A 22,913-nucleotide genomic window follows, 5' to 3' on the forward strand; every position below is an offset into this window, starting at 1 on the left:
TTAGCCGTGATTTAAAAGAATGAATAGAATCAGACGCCCGGATGCCAATCGGGAGATTGTTCCACAGCTCCGGTGCAACTAGAGCAAACGATCGATCACCTCTAGATTTCAGTCGAGATCTGGGCTGAACCAGCAGTAACTGTGAGGATGACCTTAAAGCCCTAGCAGGAGCATATGGGTTTAAAAGTTCCTTAAGATAGCTTGGTGCAGTGTTATTGGTAATTTTAACAGTAAACAACAAAATTTTTAAATTGAATACGATATTTGACAGGCAACCAGTGCAGATCAGCAAGGACAGGAGTAATGTGGGCAAACTTCTTGGTTTTAGTTAGAATGCGTGCTGCAGCATTCTGAACTGTCTGTAATCTCTGTAAAAGGGTAGAGTGGAGACCACAATAAAGTGAATTACAGTAATCTAGCCTTGACGTTACAAAGGCGTGGATGAGCTTTTCTAGGTCTTTATACGGGATATAGTGCCTGGCCTTAGAAATAAGGCGAAGCTGGTAAAAACTGGATCTGACAACAGCAGACACTTGTTTATCAAGTTTAAATGAGCTGTCAAATAAGACACCCAGATTCCTGACAGTGTCAGAGAAAGAACTAGTGAGAAAACCAAAGGCATCCCGAAGTTTGGCACGAAGGGCATTACTACCAAAAATCATAATTTCAGTTTTCTTATCATTAAGGATAAGAGTATTTGCCAAAATATTTAGTACATGGGGATCTGCCAGCTCGGGAGCCGTCGCCAGTCCCCTTCGAGGCCTTCCCCAAACTGCAGCTCAGTTCATGTCCAAGCGTTCACCTTTACCTACTAAAACGCTGTCAATCCTAAAATGAGGACGTGGGCCCAGCTAGTGAAAAGTTAAATAAGTTAAAGGAGCAGTCTGTCTGCTGAAGAACACCTGTGATGGGTGCAGGAGGTCAGCTTTATGGTCTGACCGACACATTTATGGGCTTCAACGTGAAAACTAATGTGCTCTACATAAATACAGTTATGAGCTGAGTGTGTCAGTGTGTGCTAAACTAGTGCTGTGCATTAAAAGAAGTGAGACAGGTGAGGTCAGACCAACCCAGGGGGAGACACAGAAACATTGCTGTTATATTAAATATCTTTCTTTACTCTGAATGTTTCAAAGTTTGATGACGTTCTGGACACGAAGCAAGTGCTCCAACTACCACTGGGACCGCTGTCATCTTCACCCTCCACATCTCCTCCAGCTCTTCTCTGAGCCCTTGGTATTTCTCCAGCTTCTCGTGTTCCTTCTTCCTGTTGCTGTCATTGGGAACCGCTACATCGATCACTACGGCCGGCTTCTTCTGTTTGTCTACCACCACTACGTCCGGTTGGTTAGCCACCACCATTTTGTCCGTCTGTATCTGGAAGTCCCACAGGATCTTAGCTCGGTCATTCTCCACCACCCTGGGGGCATCTCCCATGTCAGCCACCTCCTCTATCTGCCGGTGGTACATACCATGCAGGGGCCTGTCGTCCCATGATGGTTTCTCCTCTTTCTTGGGTTTCTGCTGCCTGAGGTATTCACTGAGCACGCAGTTGGTTGGGGTCATCTTTCTGATCTTCCTTCCGCTTAGCGTACAGCCTCAGGGTGCTGGACTTGGGGTGAAACCCTCCATGCATGGTCAGGAGCTTCCTCGGATTGATGTCAGTGGCTTCTATCTCCTCCTTTGGCCAGCTTATTATCCCAGCAGGGTACCTGATCACAGGCAGGGCGTAGGTGTTGATACCCCGGATCTTGTTCTTACCATTCAGCTGACTCCTCAGGACTTGCCTGACCCTCTGCAGGTACTTGGTGGTTGCAACTTTCCTAGCAGGGTCTTCATGGTTTCCATTTGCCTGTGGGATCCCCAGGTACTTGTAGCTGTGCTCTATGTCTGCAATGTTGCCTTCTGGTAGTTCGATCCCATCAGTTCTGACTACATTCCCTCTGTTTGTTACCATCCGACTACACTTCTCCAGTTGACTTTCCGATGTCAGTGGTGTGGATCAGTTCATCCATGTCCTGTTCACATACAGCTTGATGGCATCCATGTACAGGAGGTGACTGACAGCTGCTCCACTCTGTAGTCGGTATCCGTAGCCAGTCTTGTCAGTGATCTCACTGAGGGGGTTCAGGCCTATGCAGAACAGCAGTGGGGACAGAGCATCTCCTTGGTAGATCCCGCACCTGATGGTAAATTGTGCTGTTGGGTTCCTGATGAAGGCTCTCTTGTATACAGTAGTTCTAGGCATTTCAGGATCCAGGTGTGGGGCATTTGGTACTGAGGCCGGTTATCAGCTTGTTCTGCCAGTAGGTGTGAACCATGAACCATGTCACCTGAACACACACCCCACCTGCTTCTCACCTTTTGCTGTAAACTGCCTCACTGAGAGCTGGAGGACATCACTCGATGAAGCCAGAAGAACCACATCATCTGCAGGAAGCAGAGATCCTAAGACCACTGAAACCAAAGTGGGGCCCTACTGACCAACGTCCACACACACACACACACACACACACACACACACACACACACACACACACACACACACACACACACACAAGAACAGGCACACAAGAACAGGCACACACACACACACACACACACACACACACACACACACACACACACACACAAGAACAGACACACACACACACACACACACACACACACAAAAGAACAGACACACAAGAACAGGCACGCAGACACACACACACACACACACACACACACACACACACACACACACACACACACACACACACACACACACACACAGATGTCAAAGCTCTGTTCGGTGTCTGCAGGCTGGAGCTCCGGCAGGAAAATGCACCGTCAGCCCGAGTCAGGAGGAGGTGGAGGGTGGAGGTGTGACAGGAGAGAAGACATGCAGAGATGGAGGCTGAGAAACGGACAGCAGTGATGAAGACAGGAGGAGAGGAAGAGGAGAGGTAAACAAGAGGAACAAACATGAACTCACCTCTGCGTCTCTCTCCCTCTGACTGTTGTCATGGCACGTCACCCTCTCTCTCTGTCTCTCTCTCTGGACTGCGACTCCCAGGATTCCACGGGGCTTCGCTCCTGCCCAACAACAGTCTGGGCTCAGGCAGAGGATTGTGGGTGCTGTAGTGTCCTGTTTCAGGAAACGTAGGTCTGCTGACGGCTGCAGGCAGAGATGCTGGCTCACCGCTACTCAGCACAACACTGCAGCCTCCATCTGAGAGAGGAGCAAGGACAGCTGAGACACACCGAGGAGGAGGAGGAGAAAAGAGAGAGAGGGATGCGCAAAAGCAGGCAGAGCGGAGAGGCAGAAGAACATGACGTCATGTCTTCAGCTAAAAATCAAAACAGAAATCAGATTCATGAAATCATCAAGGAAGAAAGAAACTCAGGAAAATGACAAATAAAACCTTAAAATCAAGACGATGATGAAAAATCTTTTATTAATCTACAGAAAACCGATCAGAGACTAACAGCATCATTGTTGGGGCAGATATGAAAAATACATTTTCTGATTAAAATGATAAAAATACAAAAACACATCTTAGAGCAGATATGAGCTCAGGTGATAAAGTCCTAACTGTATGACACTACAAAAGAGTTCAGGCTCCAATCAGAAGCATCCGCACAATGAAAAGTGCAGTATTTCAGAGATGGCTTGGTGCAGGAATACGTGTGGTTGTTGATTGGTTTAATGGGAATGTTTGTATGTCTTTTGAGCAGGTCCAAAAGAAATAAGGAATACTACAAATGGATTTTTATGCATTTTTACAGACCCGTCACTTAATTACTTCAAGTTTTGATACTTTGCACAGTACAAAGCAACTAGGACCCATGGCAAATTTCTTTTTACACTTAAACGCAGATAAAAGTACCATAAGACAGTTTTACAATACACTACAAGGCCATAACAAACATGATATTAGGAAACTTGTTGGGAGGGAGGCCTCCAGTGTCACTGTGATGATCATGCCTGCAGTGAGCGCATACAATCTCAGCATTCTTTATTTCTTAATAAAAGATTTAAAGAAACACAATATAAAATTTTACACAGACAGTTTAGAACTTTTCTGAATAAAACTGATCCGAGTAGGTCAGCACAATGTACTAAATGTAAATCTGCGGGGACCTCCTTGCATTCTGGCTCTGTGTAACAGAAGAATTAAAGGATATATTTAAAAGCAGAATACAAAAAGATCCAGCTCAGTATTTATTGGGGCTGCCAACTCTGAACAAATTTCCAGATAAAAACAAATATAAACTACTATGTAAATTATTTTTCTTGGCAAGAAAATGTATTTTTTTCAATTGGATCAATAAAAAACCACCAACAATAACTCAGTGGTACAAAGAAATCTTTACCAATGGAAAGACTGAGTGCAAACCTGAATGGTAATGACATCTTTCTGGATATATAGCGCCCTCTAGTGGATTACTTACCTGATGATCTGAGGGAAACTATAGCGAGAGCAGCAGCCCCACTCCAATGGCAGGTTGGGTTTCTCAGGTCAAATGGGTGAATGGGTGATAGACCAGTTATTTACCATACTGTGTTAGTTTTCCTTTTACATGTCTCAGACTGCTTATTGTGTTGTTTTGTATCAAAAAACCCAAGTAAAGAGATTTTTTTTAAAAAGTGCTGAATTTCTCAAGAATTTGAACATTGTCAGTATGCCATCATGTCATCGTAGTCACATAATAATAAGATTATAATAGTATCATCTGTCACAATAGAAATAGTTTTCATTCAAAGGCTTTATGGCTTTTCCTATAATACCTGGTGGGCGGGTCTCTAGTCAGAATGCGCGGGCCGGTTTTTCATCCCACTCCAGCCTGTGTGGTGATGATGCTGCGTGGCTACATTTCACCTCACAGGTGAAGCAGAAGAACTCCTGCACTAGTTTGTCCTTCAGTCTCAGACTCTCACACATCATCACTGTATTTTCATAAATGTATGTATCGGAACTTTTCTTTTTTCACCCCGGTCACCCCAGCGAGGTGACCGGTCCTTCCTCGTCCCTCACTCATCATCATCAGTTTACCTTATAGAGATCAGAGACTTCATCTCAGACTCATCAACCAACAGCTCGTCATCAGATCCATCAGCAGGACAACCTGATAGCCCACCTGCCTCCCAACAGACACGGGCACACCTCAGCTTCAGGTGTGTCTTTGAACCTATTAGACTTTTTACTGCTTCACATTTCACAGAAAATCAACAACTAACCCCGTTTCATTACTCTTCATTATTTTGTTGTATTTATTTTAATTATTTTTGTCATGGTTCTGGGTCCTCCAGCACTTTGTGTTTCCTTCTGATATTTCTGTATTTTGGGTTAAGTCTTTAGTTATATTCCCTGTTTAGGTCCTTGATTATTTAGTATTTTTGCCCGCCCTCTGCGTCTCTGCCTTTGTGTCTCCGCCCTCTGCGTCTCTGCCTTTGTGTCTCCGCCCTCTGTGTCTCTGCCTCTGTGTCTCCACCCTCTGTGTCTCTGCCTTCGTGTCTCCCTGTGTGTCTCAGTTTTATATTGTGGTGTGACTTCTTGTGTCGTGGTTTCCTTCATGTTTTATTGTGATATGTTTCTTCAGCGTGTCATGTCTGTGCTCTCCCTAGTGTGCCTCTCCTCCACACCCACATCATGTTTCCTGTTTTATTCTGAAGGGCCATGTCTTATGTCAGTGCATGTAGTTGGTGTCTCGTCATACTCATTTGGTTCAGCTGTGTGTGTTGTTCCCTCGTTTCCTGCTGTGTATTTATAGAGTGTGCTTTCTCGTTGCTGGTCCGTCTGTGTGTTCTCCGTACGGTTCTCCCTACTTGTCATGTTTCCTCAGTTCTCTGTTCCCTCATGTTTCTAGTTTTAAGGTCGGCTCTTTTTCCCAGTTTAAGTTTGCTTAGTTTTGTTCGTGCCATCACCGTCTATTGTTTGTTCGTCAGCCTCCGTCAGTAAAGCTCACTGACATCACAGAAGTGTCCTTATTGAAATTCCACACGTCTGTCGCTGCAGCCGTGACACTTTTGATGTACAAAAACACTAACACTGGCTCATGTGGAGTGTTTAATGCTCCTCAGTGTCTGTATATATACGAAGTGCTGCTACCACCATTACTAACATAACAGGAAGAAGCTCTGCATTGTCTGTGTCGCATATTTGCTTTGCAAACTCAGCACAACTTTAAATCTGATGACTGATGCGTATAGAAACTGAACCGGCTTGTAAATGTACCACACTCACATGTCACAGTACGAGTGCAACCACAGTGTTTCAGTCCACAGCCATCAGAGAGCTCTCTGGGTCCTTGTTCCTTTCCTTGGTCACTGTCATGCTTCTGCACTGACTGCTCTATCAGACACTTGTGTAGTCGGTGTGTAGCATGCTCGTTTATTTGCTCTGTGTGTTAAAACAATGAGTGCAGCCGTGAATGTCATGGTTGCTGCTAAAGAGGCAGACGATCCCCCTGCTGCTGTCAGGCCTTTGGGGCATGAGTCCTCCAGCCAGCTATGCATTAATGCTCTTAACTGTATTATTTTATTGTTTTTCTGTAAAGCACTTTGGTATGCCTAGGCTTTTAATGTGCTCTATAAATAAAGGTTGTTGTTGTTGTTGTAAAGCAGCTGTAAGATCTTATACCACCTGCTGGACACTTGCGTATATATGACTGCATCATCCGCATACATTTGAGCAAATATATTTGGACAGACTTCAGGTAAGTTATTGATAAAAAGAGAGAACAATAAGGGCCCATGAACAGATCCTTGAGGAACCCCTGTATCACAGTCTAAATATGGAGATTTAACCCCACCCAACACCACATACTGTTTCCTGTGTGAGAGATATGAGGCAAACCACTGAAGAGCCTGACTGGAGACATTAAACTGAGTCCATCTGGACAACAATATCTGATGGTTTACAGAGTCGAAAGCCTTCTTCAGATCTAAAAATACAGCTCCAATACAGGGACTCTTGTCCAGCAGGCTCTTCAAGTTCTCCACTAACATACACAGGGCAGTATCTGTGGAGTGATGTGCCCGAAAGCCAAACTGCAATGGATATAATGAGGGTTGGGTGTTTTCTAGGTGAGCAGTGAGGAGTTTAACCACCCACTTCTCAGCTATTTTAGATACGACCGGGAGTATGCTTATGGGGCGATAATTAGCCATGTCAGTCTTCACACCTGCTTTGAAAATTGGCGTAACTGCAGCAATTTTACAATCTGTTGGAACAATGGAGTGTTTGAAAGACATATTCAAAACATGAGCTGTTGGACGTACAAGCAAATCCATATGTTCCTTTAGGAAGTTTTTGTTAATACCATATACATCGAGTGCTTTTGATTGTTTTAAACCTGTAATTAGTTTAGCAACTTGACTGCTGTGATTAAAGCATCTTTCTTTCAGCTTAACGAGTGAACCGTCAGCTCGTTCACACACACGTTAAAGTGCGTTTGGCTCGACACCACCGAACAGAGGCAGCAATATAACACAGCTCACATTAACAGTGCAGTGAATCCTGCTTGTGCCGTGATGTTCAGGACTGCAAACCGAGCAGCATCACTGACTTTCAGCTTGTTGTGTTTGTGGATATATGACTGACTTTAATTATCCACAAAATCATCAGATTCTCTGTAAGATTAAGGTCGACTATTGTATTATTATATTTTAAAGGCTTTAAAACCAAGTAAACGCTGAAAGTACAAACATCGCTAATGGCAAATAACTTTGCCGACATGTGGCCAACAGTAATGTTTTAATGTTCCTCATTATTAATAAACATTTGCACAGAAATAAGTGACATAATATTCAGTACTTACTTTTAGCCTTAGTCGCATCGCTGTGATGTAATCAGCCTTAAAATGCAGCCTTTACGGCTGCAGACCCTGAATTGGGATACGGCCTCTGTCACCTGATAAATGACAGTGAGACATCCCACATACATGCAGTCACACATGTGCTTCAAATAAAGTAATTTGAATTCAATTCAATTCAATTCAATTTTATTTATGTAGCGCCAAATCACAACAAAAGTCGCCTCAAGGCGCTTCGTAGATACAGAGAAAACCCAACAATCATATGACCCCCTATGAGCAGCATTTTGGCGACAGTGGGAAGGAAAAACTCCCTTTGAACAGGAAGAAACCTCCAGCAGAACCAGGCTCAGGGAGGGGCGGGGCCATCTGCTGTGATTGGTTGGGGTGAGAGAAGTAAGACAGGATAAAGACATGCTGTGGAAGAGAGACGGAGGTTAATAACAGATATGATTCAATGCAGAGAGGTCTGTTAACACATAGTGAGTGAAGAAGAAACACCCAGTGCATCATGGGAATCCCCGGCAGCCTACGTCTATTGCAGCATAACTAAGGGAGGATTCAGGGTCACCTGGTCCAGCCCTAACTATATGCTTTAGCAAAAAGGAAAGTTTGAAGCCTAATCTTGAAAGAAGCTGTATTTGAAGCAAATACAGCTTCAAATACAAGTCATCATCCAATTTCACCTGTGATCTTGTGTCACCATTACTCTCTGAGCTCTGTGTTGGTTCTTCTGTCACCTGACAAATAGGACATACATGACAATAAGAATAAAATGTGGAGCTGCTTCAGTGTTTCTGTCACTTTGTGCAGATCTTGACTCGTCAGTAATGTTTATAGCGTGAGTGCATTTTTAAAACAATTTGTGCAGACTGCACTACAAGGTGGAATATTTGCAAAATCAGGACTGCCTCATGATATTTTGTCTCAAAAATTAACCCTATGATGGATCCGATATTACATGTCAGTATCGGTCCGATACTGACGTAAATTACTGGATCAGATATCGGAGAGAAATAAAAAATGTAATCAATCCATTAAATATCAAAAAAGCACCTCACAAAACTTGCGACACGGCGTAACTCGGCTCATAACCGTAGCATGTGGCAGCAGTATGGTCACGTGATAGAGCGGCTGTGTGTATTTGTAGCTTCGCTACCAATCCGGCATTTCATCTCTGAGGAAGTGATCCCAGAGAGAAGTGAAGCAAGTGTGTAAGTTCATCTCTGAATGTTTGTAAAGCATTCCCACGTTAAGCTTAACAACCGATATATGGAGCAACTGCCTCTTTCTCTCTCCTGCTGCTACTTCAATCATGAAACTGATCAATGATCAGCTGATCGGCTTTTCTGTCGCGAGTCCGTCTCTCTTGTTTGTTTTTGGCCCACTTTGCACCAGAAAGAGGAAACCAGCGGCTGAACAACAGCAGCACGTTTAAGCTTGATAAGCTGTTGTTAGAATTTATTTATTATTACTTTCTACACCAGGATCTTTTTCTATGTAGCTGACGGCTGTAACTGTGCAGGGGCGGGTCTAGCAAAGTTTAGCCAGGGGGGCCGATAGGGCATGAACAGGGAAAAGGGGGCACAAAGACATACTTTTCTTTCTTATTCTCATTTAAAATGTCGAGCTTTTAATAAATAATTATCTGAATCTTACAACCAAAGTTTTAATCTGATGTAAAATGTATAGAAGTCCATTACTGTATATAGTAACTGTTAAGTCTAATATACCCTAGTAAGCTATAGTACTTTTTCCTTTGGGAAGGTACCATCTGTGCAGTCTGCAGTTCTGCTGAAGAAAGATGTTGAATCTATTTAATTATTCTTGTAAAATAATTTATTTCTGTGCATTTGTTTTACACTTGCATTGAATTAAAGTAGATTATGTTGATTGAGCATCATGAGGTGGGGGGTGGTTCCCTATTTTTTTTTTTTTTTGCTGGGAGTTTTAGAGGCCTATTAGTTAGTAGAAATATTAAGCAACCTAAGTACTCTTTAAAATACCAGAATAGGGAGGGTGGAGCAGGTTTAAGTTTATTAGATTGATCAGTTTTGCTGAACTATAAAATATCCGGGATGCGTACAAAGCCCTCCCCCGCGCCCCATTCGGCCAATCAGATCACCGCTCCATCCTGCTCCTGCCCGCCTACAGGCAGAAGCTGAAACAGGAAGCTCCAACCCGGAGGGCGGTGCACTGTTGGACGGACCAATCGGAGTCTGCGCTGCGGGACTGTTTTGATCACGCGGACTGGGAAATGTTTCACGTGGCTGCTAGAGACATTGATGAGTACACAGACTCAGTCTGTGGATTTATCAGGAAATGCGTGGAAGATGTCGTCCCATCCAGAACAGTTAAATCCTTCCCAAATCAAAAACCCTGGATTAACGGAGATGTTCGCGCGGCACTGGCGGCACGGAGCACCGCCTTTGCCTCCGCGAACACATCGGACTACAAACACGCACATTACCAACTCCGGAAGACGATCAAAGCAGCCAAACGTGAGTACAGGGACAGGGTGGAGCAACAGTTTGACAACCCTCGGAGTATGTGGCAGGGACTAAACACGATCACAGACTTTAGAGGGAAAACCAGCACACCGCAGACCACGGCCTCTCTGTGTGAGGATCTAAACGTATTCTACGCTAGATTCGACGCAGCGAACACCATGAGACCGGACAGTGTGCGCACCGCGGATGACGTCAGTGCGCACACTGTGTCTGAGGAGGATGTGCGGAAGTGCTTCAGGAAGGTGAACGCACGCAAAGCTACTGGTCCGGACGGGATTCCCGGCCGCGTCCTCAAGTCATGCGCGGCTCAGCTGGCTGGAGTGTTCACGCACATCTTCAACCTTTCCCTCTCTCTGTCTGTAGTCCCAGCCTGCTTCAAAATGGCCACCATCGTCCCTGTACCCAAATCCTCCACCATCTCCTCATTGAACGACTGGCGACCTGTAGCCCTGACCCCCATCGTGAGCAAATGCTTCGAGAAGCTGGTCAGGGACTTCATCTGCTCTGCACTACCCGACTCACTGGACCCTCTACAGTTCGCATACCGCCACAACAGGTCCACTGATGATGCCATAGCCCTGACACTACACACTGCCCTGTCACACCTGGAGAAGAGAGACACGTATGTGAGAATGCTGTTTGTAGACTACAGCTCAGCATTCAATACCATCGTTCCCTCAAAGCTGGACAGGAAACTGCAGGATCTAGGACTGAGCAGCTCCCTCTGCAGCTGGATCCTTAGCTTCCTGTCTGACAGACGCCAGGTGGTCAGACTGGGCAGCATCACCTCATCCCCCGTCACACTGAACACTGGTGCTCCACAGGGGTGTGTACTGAGCCCTCTCCTGTGCTCACTCTACACCTACGACTGCACAGCCACTAACAACTCCAACATCATTGTGAAGTTTGCGGACGACACTACAGTGGTGGGTCTTATCACCAACGGTGATGAGACGGCTTACAGGGAGGAGGTCAGCGCCCTGACCCACTGGTGTCAAGACAACCATCTCACCCTCAACGTCGCAAAGACAAAGGAGTTGATAGTGGACTTCCGGAGGTGCAGAGAAGTACACACCCCCATCACCATCAACGGCGCTGCTGTGGAGAGAGTGAGCAGCTTCCGGTTCCTTGGCGTACATCTGGCTGAGGATCTTACGTGGTCAGTACACACAAACAAAACAGTGAAGAAGGCGCAGCAGCGCCTCTTCTTTCTCAGGAGACTGAAAAGATTCGGCATGAGCCCCCGCATCCTCAGGACCTTCTATCACTGTGCCATTGAGAGCATCCTCACTGGATGCATCACCACCTGGTATGGCAACAGCACCGCCTACAACTGCAAAGCTCTCCAGCGAGTAGTGCGGTGCTCTGAACGGATAATTGGAGGTGAGCTTCCCTCCCTCCAAGACATCTACAGGAAGCGGTGCCTGAGGAAAGCGGGGAGGATCATCAAGGACTCCAGTCACCCCAGCCATAAACTGTTCAGACTGCTTCCATCAGGAAGGAGGTTCTGCAGCATCCGGTCCCGTACCAGCAGACTGAGAGACAGCTTCTTCCACCAGGCCATCAGACTGCTGAACACGTCATAGACACCTCAGCTTCACTACTGGAACTTCAACATTATGCACTCCATACTGTACAGTAATGCCACTGTTTTGCACATGTCTCACTCTGTATATTTTATTTTATTTATTTTATATATTCTATTCATTGTTTACTCTATTTAATTTGTAAAATATGTGTACACACACACACACACACACACACACACACACACACACACACACACACACGTACACTGAACAAAAATATAAACGCAACACCTTTGTTACTGCTCCCATTCCCCATGGGATGGACGTAGAGACCTAAAATTCATTCCAGATACACAATATAACCATCCCTCCCAAACAGTGGTCACAAATCAGTCCAAATGTGTGGTAGTGGGCACATCTGCTATATTGAGATAATCCATCCCACCTCACAGGTGTGCCACATCAGGATGCTGATCTGACATCATGAGTAGTGCACAGGTGTACCTCAGACTGCCCACAACAAAAGGCCACCCTGGAATGTGCAGTTTTTTGCGCTATTGGGGGTCTGGGGACCCAGAACCGGTCAGTATCTGGTGTGACCACCATTTGCCTCATGCAGTGCAACACATCGTCGCATGGAGTCTATCAGATTGTCAATTGTGGCCTGTGGAATGTTGGTCCACTCCACTTCAATGGCTGTGCGAGGTTGTTGGATATTCGTGGGAACTGGTACACGCTGTCGTATACGCCGGTCAAGCACATCCCGAACATGCTCAATGGGTGACATGTCCGGTGAGTATGCTGGCCATGCAAGAACTGGGACATTCTCAGCTGCCATCTGCCCTGAACAATGTGAACCATGATTCATCCGTGAAGCGCACACCTCTCCAACGTGCCAGACGCCATCGAATGTGAGCATTTGCCCACACAAGTCTGTTACGGCGACGAGCTGGAGTCAGGTCAAGACCCCGATGAGGACGACGGGCATGCAGTTGAGCGTCCCTGAGACGGTTTCTGACAGTTTGTGCAGAAATTGTTTGGTTGTGCAAACCAATTGTTACAGCAGCTGTCTGGGTGGCTGGTCTCAGACGATCTTGGAGGTGAACCTGCTGGATGTGGAGGTCCTGGGCTGGTGTGGTTACACGAGGTCTGCGGTTGTGAGGCCGGTTGGATGTGCTGCCATATTCTCTGAAACGCCTGTGGAGACGGCTTATGGTTGAGAAATGAACATTCAATGCACGGGCGACAGATCTGGTTGACATTCCTGCTGTCAGCATGCCAATTGCACGCTCCCTCATTGCTTGTGGCATCTGTGGCATTTTGCTGTGAGACAAAACTGCACATTCCAGGGTGGCCTTTTGTTGTGGGCAGTCTGAGGTACACCTGTGCACTACTCATGATGTCAGATCAGCATCCTGATGTGGCACACCTGTGAGGTGGGATGGATTATCTCAATATAGCAGATGTGCCCACTACCACACATTTGGACTGATTTGTGACCACTGTTTGGGAGGGATGGTTATATTGTGTATCTGGAATGAATTTTAGGTCTCTACGTCCATCCCATGGGGAATGGGAGCAAAAACAAAAGTGTTGCGTTTATATTTTTGTTGAGTGTAGAAAAATATTTAGTATACACATCCAGAAATGCATATACTATTATATATTGTACATATATTTATTAGTTTCAGATGTAGCCATTCTTGTATTTTGCTTGTTTACATTATTGTATTTTGCACAACTCTGTTGCTTGTGAAGCTCGCACACAAGAATTTCACTCACATGTGCTGTACCAATGTACCTGCACATGTGATGTGACAATAAAAGTGATTTGATTTGATTTGATTTTGATTTGATTATTTTGGGTGCAGTGTATTTTTTGCATACATGCAGGTATAACAGAATAGCTTTAGTGTTTGTTTGTTTTAAACCTGAGTATGAACTTATATAATAAGTAGCAAGATATTAAAAAAGCAGTTTTATTCATTAAAAAATACACTATATCGGATTCATATCGGTATCGGCCGACATCCAAATTTATAATATCGGTATCGGACATAAAGAAGTGGCATCGTCCCATCTCTACTATGAATATGTCAGTGCCATTAGGATGAAATTCTTGTGTCACCAACATTTAAGGTTAGACATATAATTCTAACAGCCTCTGTAAACTAATATCTGGGCTGCTCGAGGCTGCCGTTTTCTCTGACAGTTTCAATCAAAATTAGAAATGCTGCTCTGAGACTGAGAGAACTAATAGTGCTGCCTGTTATGCAGTTAGTTTCCAAAACACGTTATTCATGGTTACATACAGTTTCAGACTGATGTGGGCCAAAGCCTAGCATAGCCTGTAACGTTATTATGACGGACACATTTTATGAGTGAACTTGACTTTAAGCGACTTACAGGTGTCTTTGAAAAATACTTTCTTATATCCAGGTTCTTCCTTTTTGCTGCCATCCTCCTCTCCTTCTTGCAGGTCCTCACAGCCCAGGCTTGCTGCTGCTAAAACTAAACAGAGCTCCCTGAGAGGCTCGGCCAATCACATTGGCCATTTTTGTCACATGACGTAGGACCAGGGCCGTGCAGAGAGGTTTAAAGGGGCGGGTGCTCAAAGTTAAAAAGGGGCACATTGAACCAGGCTGAATAACAACAACACACATTCATCAAGAATCTAATATGGGAAGGGCAGGGCTGTGTTGATCTGAGACTGTAGACATTAAAAAGTCCACAGGAGAGATGGTAGCTGATTAAACAAGTGTCATGAGATAATAACAAAATGCAAAGATTGGTGACAGCGCTTGGAACCATAAGGACACAAAAAACTGTGAGAAATAATTTAGGCTCTGCCTGTGAATCACTCTTTGCTTCTCTTCTTCCTTCCATCCCATCATTTCATATATCACTCTCTACTTGGTGTCTGAGAACAAGGCACAACTTGCTATTGCAATAAACTATAATCTAATTATCCACACCTAACAACTCCAGCACTTAATCTATAATAAAATGATGACAGAAAAATGTTATAGCCCTGCCTTTAGTAGCCTCACACAGCTCCTGCTGTTTCCTCCTCATGTCCTTACCAGGCATGTCTGGACAATGTTATATCATGAGTAATAATTTAAAATAATCCATATACATAAAACACACACATGCACGTGCACACAGTGACACTTTAGACCTTCTTCAGAATACTGTATATACTATGGGCATCATGGTGCTGATCCAGAATCCTTACATTATTATTCAGAGCTACAATAATAAAGCAATGAGGAGGGGGAAGTAATAAATATGAAATAATGTATTTATGATGATTCCATGTGTTTCACTATCCACTCTGTGCAGGGCAAAGCTTATTACATGTTTAAACTGTAGAGATACAATCATTTTACTGCTGTAAAATCCACATTTTGTCTTATTTAAAATATAAATCTAATATAATCTGCTTCTTAATGTATGTTCTTTAAAATACAGCGTGTGTTTTTTAATATATTATAATTATAATAATTATTATGTGGACATGCATATTAGATCGTTATTAGTGAAATATAATCCCTCCAGAAAGGCAGGAAAAGCCCGGAAACTTACTTTAAAACTAAATATGTTCTAAATACTTTAAAACTAAATATGTTCCCTAAAACGGTGACAGAGCTACAGACCCATGACAGCCTTACACAGGTAGCCAGCAGCTGTGACCAGCACTACTTGTGCAGTTAATAAAAGGACAGGTAATGTTTGTCACGCTGTTGCACACACAGCACGCTCGTTTGTTTCAGTTCGTCAGTCCAACGTGTACGTAATAAGCTAATACTCCTGTGTGCTACACACTACAGTGTACGCTGTACACCTACTTACTGGTTTTGTCGCATCAGTCTGTGTCTCTGAGTTCACTTGTGTTTCTCCTACAGCTCCGGACCGCTAAAAATGCGCGTGCTCTTTGTGAGCTCGTTCCCGGCTCGTAACCAGCGCGTTCTGCCGTCAAGGGCGATCATTGGTTAAATGTGATCATGTGACTGATGCAAGCCAGATCCTTTTATTTAGCAAAACTGTGATTAATAGTTAAATATTATTGTTGAGGGGCACAGACAGGACTCCGCACGCACGCACACATATAAAAAAAAAATAATTTTTTTAAAAAAGTTGCCTCAGCAAAAGGGCACTTTGGGCACCCATCAGGAAAGGGGCGGGTGCTCAAGCCCCTCTAGCCCCCCCCCTCTGCACGTGCCTGCGTAGGACTCCAGTAGAGGACGTAATTTAACTCTTTGTGCACCGCTGGGTGAATGAGACGTTGACTGATCGTTTTTTTCTTTCTATAGGGTTTGATTTTCTTTACTCGGAGAGATCAAATTATTGGTGGGAACAATTCAATAATCGCTGGACATTGGTGGGGACACATCCCTTCTGTCCATGCCAAATCTACGCCCTTGGGGGAGAGTTCCAGGTTCAGGTCTGAAGGGTCACTTCAGTGTGATCGCCTGCAGTTTCACACAGACCTTCCTTCTTTAGGCCTCAATCTTTTATTTAACATCCAGTTCGTGTATTTGGACAGTCTCTCCTAAACCCTAAACATCATTGTAAAAATAACTGTGGTTGACACGCAGTGGCTCTCATACAAAGTACTCAAATTATAAGCATTCCAAAGTAACTGGACTCCGCTGCTGTGGTTGGTGTTTAGAACCAGTGAACATGAAGCAGTCAAGACTTTAAGTTCGATTTCCTGCATCACTATGATTTATCCATAACAGTCTCCAGCTGCCCCACACAAAAAGTCATGTGACTGAAAGGAAGGTGTGGCCTGTTAGCAGCCCATAAAAACAGCTGATTCTGCACAGTCAAGCTCAGAACTTTCTTTCTCCAAGACTGCAGCAACCTCACGACTGAACCACTAAGACCTGCGGAGCGAACAGGATCAGCCGGACCTCTCTGCAGGTCTGCTTTCTCACTCTATTGCACGTACGCTAACCTATGACAACACATCATTTAAAGGGTTTTTACATCTGGATTTAAAGCGTTAAAGACAAGAACTGATGAAGCTTAACGAGGCTAACAACTGTGTGTGTGTGCACTTGTGTGTGTGTGTGTGCACTTGTGTGTGTGTGTGTGCGTGTGTGTGCGTGCGTGCGTGTGTGTGTGTGTGTGTGTGTGTGCGTGCACTTGTGTGTGTGTGTGTGTGTGCGTGCGTGTGTGTGTGTGTGTGTGTGTGTGTGTGTGCGTGCACTTGTGTGTGCGTGTGTGTGTGTGTGTGCGTGCACTTGTGTGTGTGTGTGTGTGCACTTGTGTGTGTGTGTGTGTGTGTGTGTGTGTGCGTGCACTTGTGTGTGTGTGTGTGTGTGTGTGTGTGTGTGTGTGTGTGCACTTGTGTGTGTGTGTGTGTGTGTGTGTGTGTGTGCGTGCACTTGTGTGTGTGTGTGTGTGTGTGTGTGTGTGTGTGTGCGTGTGTGTGTGTGTGTGTGTGTGTGTGTGTGTGTGTGTGTGTGCGTGCACTTGTGTGTGTGTGTGTGTGTGTGTGTGCACTTGTGTGTGTGTGTGTGTGCGTGTGCGTGCACTTAAGATAAGATAAGATAAGATAAGATAGAACTTTATTAATCCCTCGGGTGGGTTCCTCTGGGAAATTCGACTTCCAAAAAAAGCACAGCAACGACCAAAGTTACAGTTACAGAACTGTTATATATATATATATATACATACACACACACACACACACACACACACACACACACACACACACACACACACATATAAATACAGAAACAAATATAAATAAAATATACAAAGGGGATAAATAGAATAAATAGGAATAAAAAATAAAAATACAAGTGAATTGCACATTTCAAGTATTGAGTCTATTGCACCGTTGACTATTTACAAAAAGTATTGCACAAGGTATTGTACAGTGAGGTGAAGAGGCACTACAGCTTAGTTGTTCCCCCCTCCTTTGTCCTCCTGTTTCCCCTCCCTCTCCCCTCCAGAGAGGAGTTAAACAGTCTGGTGGCGTGTGGGACAAAGGAGTTTTTAAGTCTGTTAGTTCTTGTCTTGACAAAGGAGTTTTGTGTGTGTGTGTGTGCACTTGTGTGTGCACTTGTGTGTGTGTGTGCGTGCACTTGTGTGTGTGTGTGTGTGTGTGTGTGTGTGTGTGCACTTGTGTGTGTGTGTGTGTGTGTGTGTGTGTGTGTGTGTGTGCGTTCGTGTGTGTGTGTGCGTGTATGTGTGTGTGCACTTGTGTGTGTGTGTGTGTGTGTGTGTGTGTGTGTGTGTGTGTGTGTGTGTGTGTGTGTGCGTGCGTGTATGTCAGGGCTCTAGACTAACTTTTTGCCATGGGCGTACCGGCACAAAAGTTAGGCGCACACAAATTTTATAATAATTGATATAATATAATGTGTTTTTCTGGATACACTGTGCTTTTTCAGCATTCAAAGATTGATGACACCGTGTCAGAGCACTGGCTATGAATTTCAGAAGGATCAGGCCTTAACAGAAAAGTTAGCAATAGTTCTTTTCCTATTACAGCTACATCCACGTCTGTCGTGCCCAGGCTGCTCACTAGGGCTGGGTATCATCACTGATTTCTATAATCCATTCGATTCCGGTTTTCAAAGTCCCGATTCGATTCAACTTAGCCTCAGACAGTCAGAAATATTATAATTCTGATCATTTATCAGCACTGACTTCATCAGAATTGTGAACATCACAGCAGATGCCTTTGTGTGAAAGTAACTGAGAATAAAACACAGAAAAACATGAAGGAGATTTTCCTGGTCTGGCTTTTTATAGCAGATAACCTTAAAAATATTCTACAATGTTCTGCATATAAAGTTTAAATTTCTTCAGTATTGAACAACAGAAAAAACAGGCTTTCTTGTCCGAGGTCATTTAAGTGAAAAAGAAAAAGACAGCAGCCACAGCGCTGTAAACAACGGTAGACTGGTGGGTAATAAGCCAATGAATAATACAGAAAACAGAGATTGGAGACGGAAACTGTTCTTGAAGTACAGAGAGAGAGAGAGAGAGAGAGAGCTAGCTGTGCATGAAGTGTGATTTTAATAGTCGTGGAAGCAAAACAGCAAAATTCAGCTCGGTGAATTTTGGTTGGAGAGACAAAACCTGCAGCTCAGAATCAGCGCAAAAAGACGTAAACACAGCGCGGACCGGACACATCGGATTCGCTGAGCTCCGACAGCGTGTCCGTCTACGGGCTGTCGGGTGAGAAAGCCGAGAAAGACAAAGCTGATTCTGATGCGTCGGGTCTGTGTTTACGTCTTTGTGTGGAGTCCGTGTACCTGCTCTCATCTGCTGTTTGGTTGTTGTTGAAATGGTTTTGTGAGCTTTAATCTGAGAATCTGGCGTTTCTGGCAAAACACAGTTATATTTAAAAGTCAGGATTTAATGAATTGATATCGCTTTATTCAAGCTACTCACCTCCCACTTCCACCTGCACTTTCAACTGGACCATGGCCAATCAGAGAGGTCCCGCCCCTGACTATCTCTGATTGGTTTAGTCCACGATAGGGGCAAAATGTGTGTCTGTTGTTGACCACAGGGAAGGTTGCAGATTTTGTTTGTTTTTTTTGCTACCCGAACAGTTGGTCGCACAGGTGCAACCAAATATTTTTTTTTTAGTCGCACCACTGAAAAATTTGGTCGCATTTGCGACCAAATTGGTCGCACTCTAGAGCCCTGTATGTGTGTGTGCACGTGTGTGTGTGTGTGTGTGTGTGTGCACGTGTGTGTGTGTGTTTGGCAGTCTGATGCGGTTTCAAATAATCAAACAATCAAAGCTTTATTCGCCACATGCAGGTTGCCCTGCAGTGAAATGGGACCCCCCCCCCCCGACCTTACACACACATCACAGACATCACATGGGGATACAGTCGGAGATCGGTAGCGTTACAGAAAAACACTGAAATGTACACTACAATGGGAAAGTACAAGAGGAAAAAAAGAGAGCTCTACTCATGCTGTGCTTCCATGGTAGGACAGCATGAGAACAGGAAACAAAAACACTCCTCTGCACAAAAAGCACATAAATGTCCACAGCACAACTTTGTGAAAGACATGACAAGCCACAGGATTGGGTGGGGGGTGAGGAGTAATCCGAAGCGAACACAGCAGCCGCCCTGCACAGCGCTACCATTCCAGCGCGGCACACAGACCCACCGTGTTCCCCCGCAGGAAACAAGCATCGAAGGCGTTTGGAAAGTGAGGGGGGATGAGTGCGTGCTTATCAGTGTAAGTGTGTGTGTGTGCGTGTCCAGAGTTCAGCTGAGACAGTGCCCTTCGCCCTATCAGGCTAAGTAAACAGTCTGCTAGCCAACCCAGGTGGCCATGTATGGGATGGGAAGGAACAGACTAAACACAGTCGTCATGAACAAATGGACAACAACGCTGACCGGGATTCACAAACGACTGAATGACTTCATACCTGGATCAACAGAATCGAACACGTGCATTAATCACAGGAACAAATAGGAAACTAAATGGATCAAAGTAAATGAATTTGGGAGTTAATAGAAAGGCAAATAAATACAAAATCAAAGCATAAAAGCAGTTAAACTTCCTGATGAAGCTACGAGACTTTTTTCAGAGCGAACAAAGACACGCAGCTCTCGTCTCGTTTGTCCTGTAAGTGTTTGGTGCTGCAGGATTTACACACAGTTATTCTTTATGGATGTGAACCTGAGAGCTGCACGTTCATTTAGAAATGACTTTCATGTTGTGTGTTACAGCCATGGCATCCCGTTGGTGGCCCTCCTCGATGCTCTTGGCTTCACTGCTGTTTCTCTACTGGACGACCTCCTCTGCTCGGCCCCGTGACCCCGTCACAGCTGACCTCTCACCACCTTACAGGGCTCGCAGAGACCTGCCTGAAGACAGCAGAGACCAAGCTGATCAAGTTCTGAATGCTGTCAAAGATTCTCTGTCTCTGTTTAAAGACGTGATGGAAAATATTAACCCAGATAAAGTGGTAGGTGTAATCAAAAGCCTTTCAAACTTTGCTAGCCTGGCACCTGGCATCGGAGGTGTGGTCTCCTCTGTCATCAGCATGGTCCTAGTCTTCATCCCACAGGACGACCCAGTGCTGAAGGCAGTGAAGGAAGGCTTCGCTGAAGTAAACAGGAAGATGGATTCACTCTCCATCCAGATCTCTGACCTGGCAACAGACGTAGAGTGGTTCAGCTACATCAGCGTCTACTCTCAAGATGAACTCCGCATCCTCAACGCCTGGAGGAAGTTCAACGAGTTTCGAGAGAGTGGCGAGCTGATGCGAGGTGAGGACAAATGGCGACTGGCACAAATATTCACCAACTACTATGAGAACACGGGAGCTGAGACCGGTATGACCAACCTTTACCATTACCTGACAGTCACCAGCACGTCTCTGAGCGGAAACATCAACGAACTCCTGAAGAGAAAGTTTAAATGTGACACGAGTCAGATCGGAAAATACAACTTGTATTTAAGCAGCCTGCTGTGGAAGGGGATGCTAGTCAACCAGTTCTACTGGAAACTCCTGGGTTTAAACACAGCAGCCAAAGAAGCTGAACACACGCAGATGTTCAAGAAAGTCTCTGAAGCTCAGATTTCAGCTGTACAGTTCTGTCTGACCAACTATGAGCAGTTCATGAAGAACGATGTGATAGAGACCGCCAAAGCTCACACTGCTAATAACAAGCAAGCCATCGCTGTTCAGGTGAAGACGGTTCTGGACCAGAAGTACAACTGGTACAGCTGGGTGGTGGTGGTATATGACACTGATACAGACACGACATATGCATTTCACAATATGACAAAGATCCCTGTGGACAGTGTGACTGTGGCTGTGGGCTACACTCTGAAAGAAGAGCAGGACACTAAAGCAGCAGCAGTGGTAAAGGAGCTGGACTCGTGTAACCTGGAGCCATATTACTTTTACCATAACCTTTTGCCAGAAACACACTGCGATCAAATGGCACAGAATATTTTAAACTGCAACCGCAAGGTCGATGGAGTTTCTGTAGGTCAGTTTTTAAAGGTGATGCACAGCATCAAGTTTAAGTGGGACGACTTAGTGGAAGTCCCAGCAGCCATGAAGTCCTTCAGATGTTGGAGGTATGATTGGCTTCCACCTCAATACAGTGTTCGCTATGACTTACCTCACTACAGCCAAATCTGCATCCATTACTCCCGGTCACTTGCCGTCTGCAATCCTGATACGTGTCTGAACGGGGGACGGTGCAAGAGGCTGCTGGACTCCAACCAACACCTGTGCGACTGCCCCGACAGTTACCTGGGAGACAGGTGTGAACACAAGATGAACACCACTGTGCCGCCCATAGATGTAGGGTTTACTGTGCAGAGAGCTCCGCCGTCACCGCTGAACTAAATCTGGAGGATCGGTGCGCACTCATTAAAAACCACATTACTGTGAAGTTCACAGGAAACTCTGTAGCTCATGAAAAAAGCATCAGTAGAATAAAGCAAAACTGATTTTGTTCAAGAATGAAATGTGCTGACACAGCAGTCCACTGCAAACATGACAACAAACAGTCAGGACCAGCTGAGGTCCTTTCTGTGTAAGGCAGTCATGCTTTAACGATGTATTCGTTGTGTTTTCTTTGTGCTTGCCATGAAAATAATTAACTATGTGACCACAAATAAAGACACCTAGACTGTGTCTGATTCTTAAAATATCTGAAACCATGGCTGTGGTTGGGGATGGGATCCACTGTGAACTGGTGCGTTTCTCCTTCATGTTTGCGTCCGCTGAAGCTTCACGGGTCAGAGTAACGTTGTGAAGTCATTCTGGAAGCTGCAAAAAAACGGCGAAAATCTTTCACTTTGACTTTCTCATCTTCGGTTTGACAGCATTTTAGTAGATAAAGTCAGATGGTTTGAACATGAATTGAGCTGGAGTTTAAGAAGGCCTCTGGGGGGTCGGGCTGACCTCCGTGTCCTAATGACAAGTGAAATAACTGAAAAAGGGGGAGGGAGGGTGAGGCAGGAAAACGAACAGCTTGTAGGGCTGGCGATGTCATCTATAGACAGAGGACACGTTAGGAGGTGCAGTCCTGCTCCTCAAATTCAAATAATTTATCTC

At 44.9% G+C, this 22,913-nt stretch overlaps 2 protein-coding genes across 4 annotated transcripts in view; one reads left to right on the forward strand and one right to left on the reverse strand.

The window, feature by feature from the left end:
• samd14 (sterile alpha motif domain containing 14) overlaps positions 1 to 15,863 on the reverse strand; it is a 29,926-nt gene extending 14,063 nt beyond the window's left edge. The window contains exons 1-3 of one of the 3 annotated variants that reach the window (XM_014410326.2): positions 15,695 to 15,863; positions 2,978 to 3,214; positions 2,362 to 2,430 (exon numbers count right to left, since the gene is read on the reverse strand). The gene's annotated coding sequence lies outside the window, so the exon portion shown is untranslated. Of the gene's footprint in view, positions 1 to 2,361; positions 2,431 to 2,977; positions 3,253 to 15,694 lie in introns of those variants that run through there. The other 2 variants (XM_076883518.1, XM_014410325.2) reach the window with 2 other exon arrangements.
• An 805-nt stretch (positions 15,864 to 16,668) lies between these two features.
• On the forward strand, positions 16,669 to 22,490 carry LOC101478783 (cephalotoxin-like protein). The gene is made up of 2 exons (XM_004556538.4): positions 16,669 to 16,768; positions 20,563 to 22,490. Exon 2 carries the CDS (start codon positions 20,565 to 20,567, stop codon positions 22,197 to 22,199), a length of 1,635 nt encoding a protein of 544 aa, XP_004556595.1. The 5' UTR covers positions 16,669 to 16,768; positions 20,563 to 20,564; the 3' UTR covers positions 22,200 to 22,490.
• Positions 22,491 to 22,913: the final 423 nt, after the last annotated feature.

This window comes from Maylandia zebra, linkage group LG4 (genome assembly GCF_041146795.1).
Source record: "Maylandia zebra isolate NMK-2024a linkage group LG4, Mzebra_GT3a, whole genome shotgun sequence".
Classification (NCBI taxonomy): domain Eukaryota; kingdom Metazoa; phylum Chordata; class Actinopteri; order Cichliformes; family Cichlidae; genus Maylandia; species Maylandia zebra.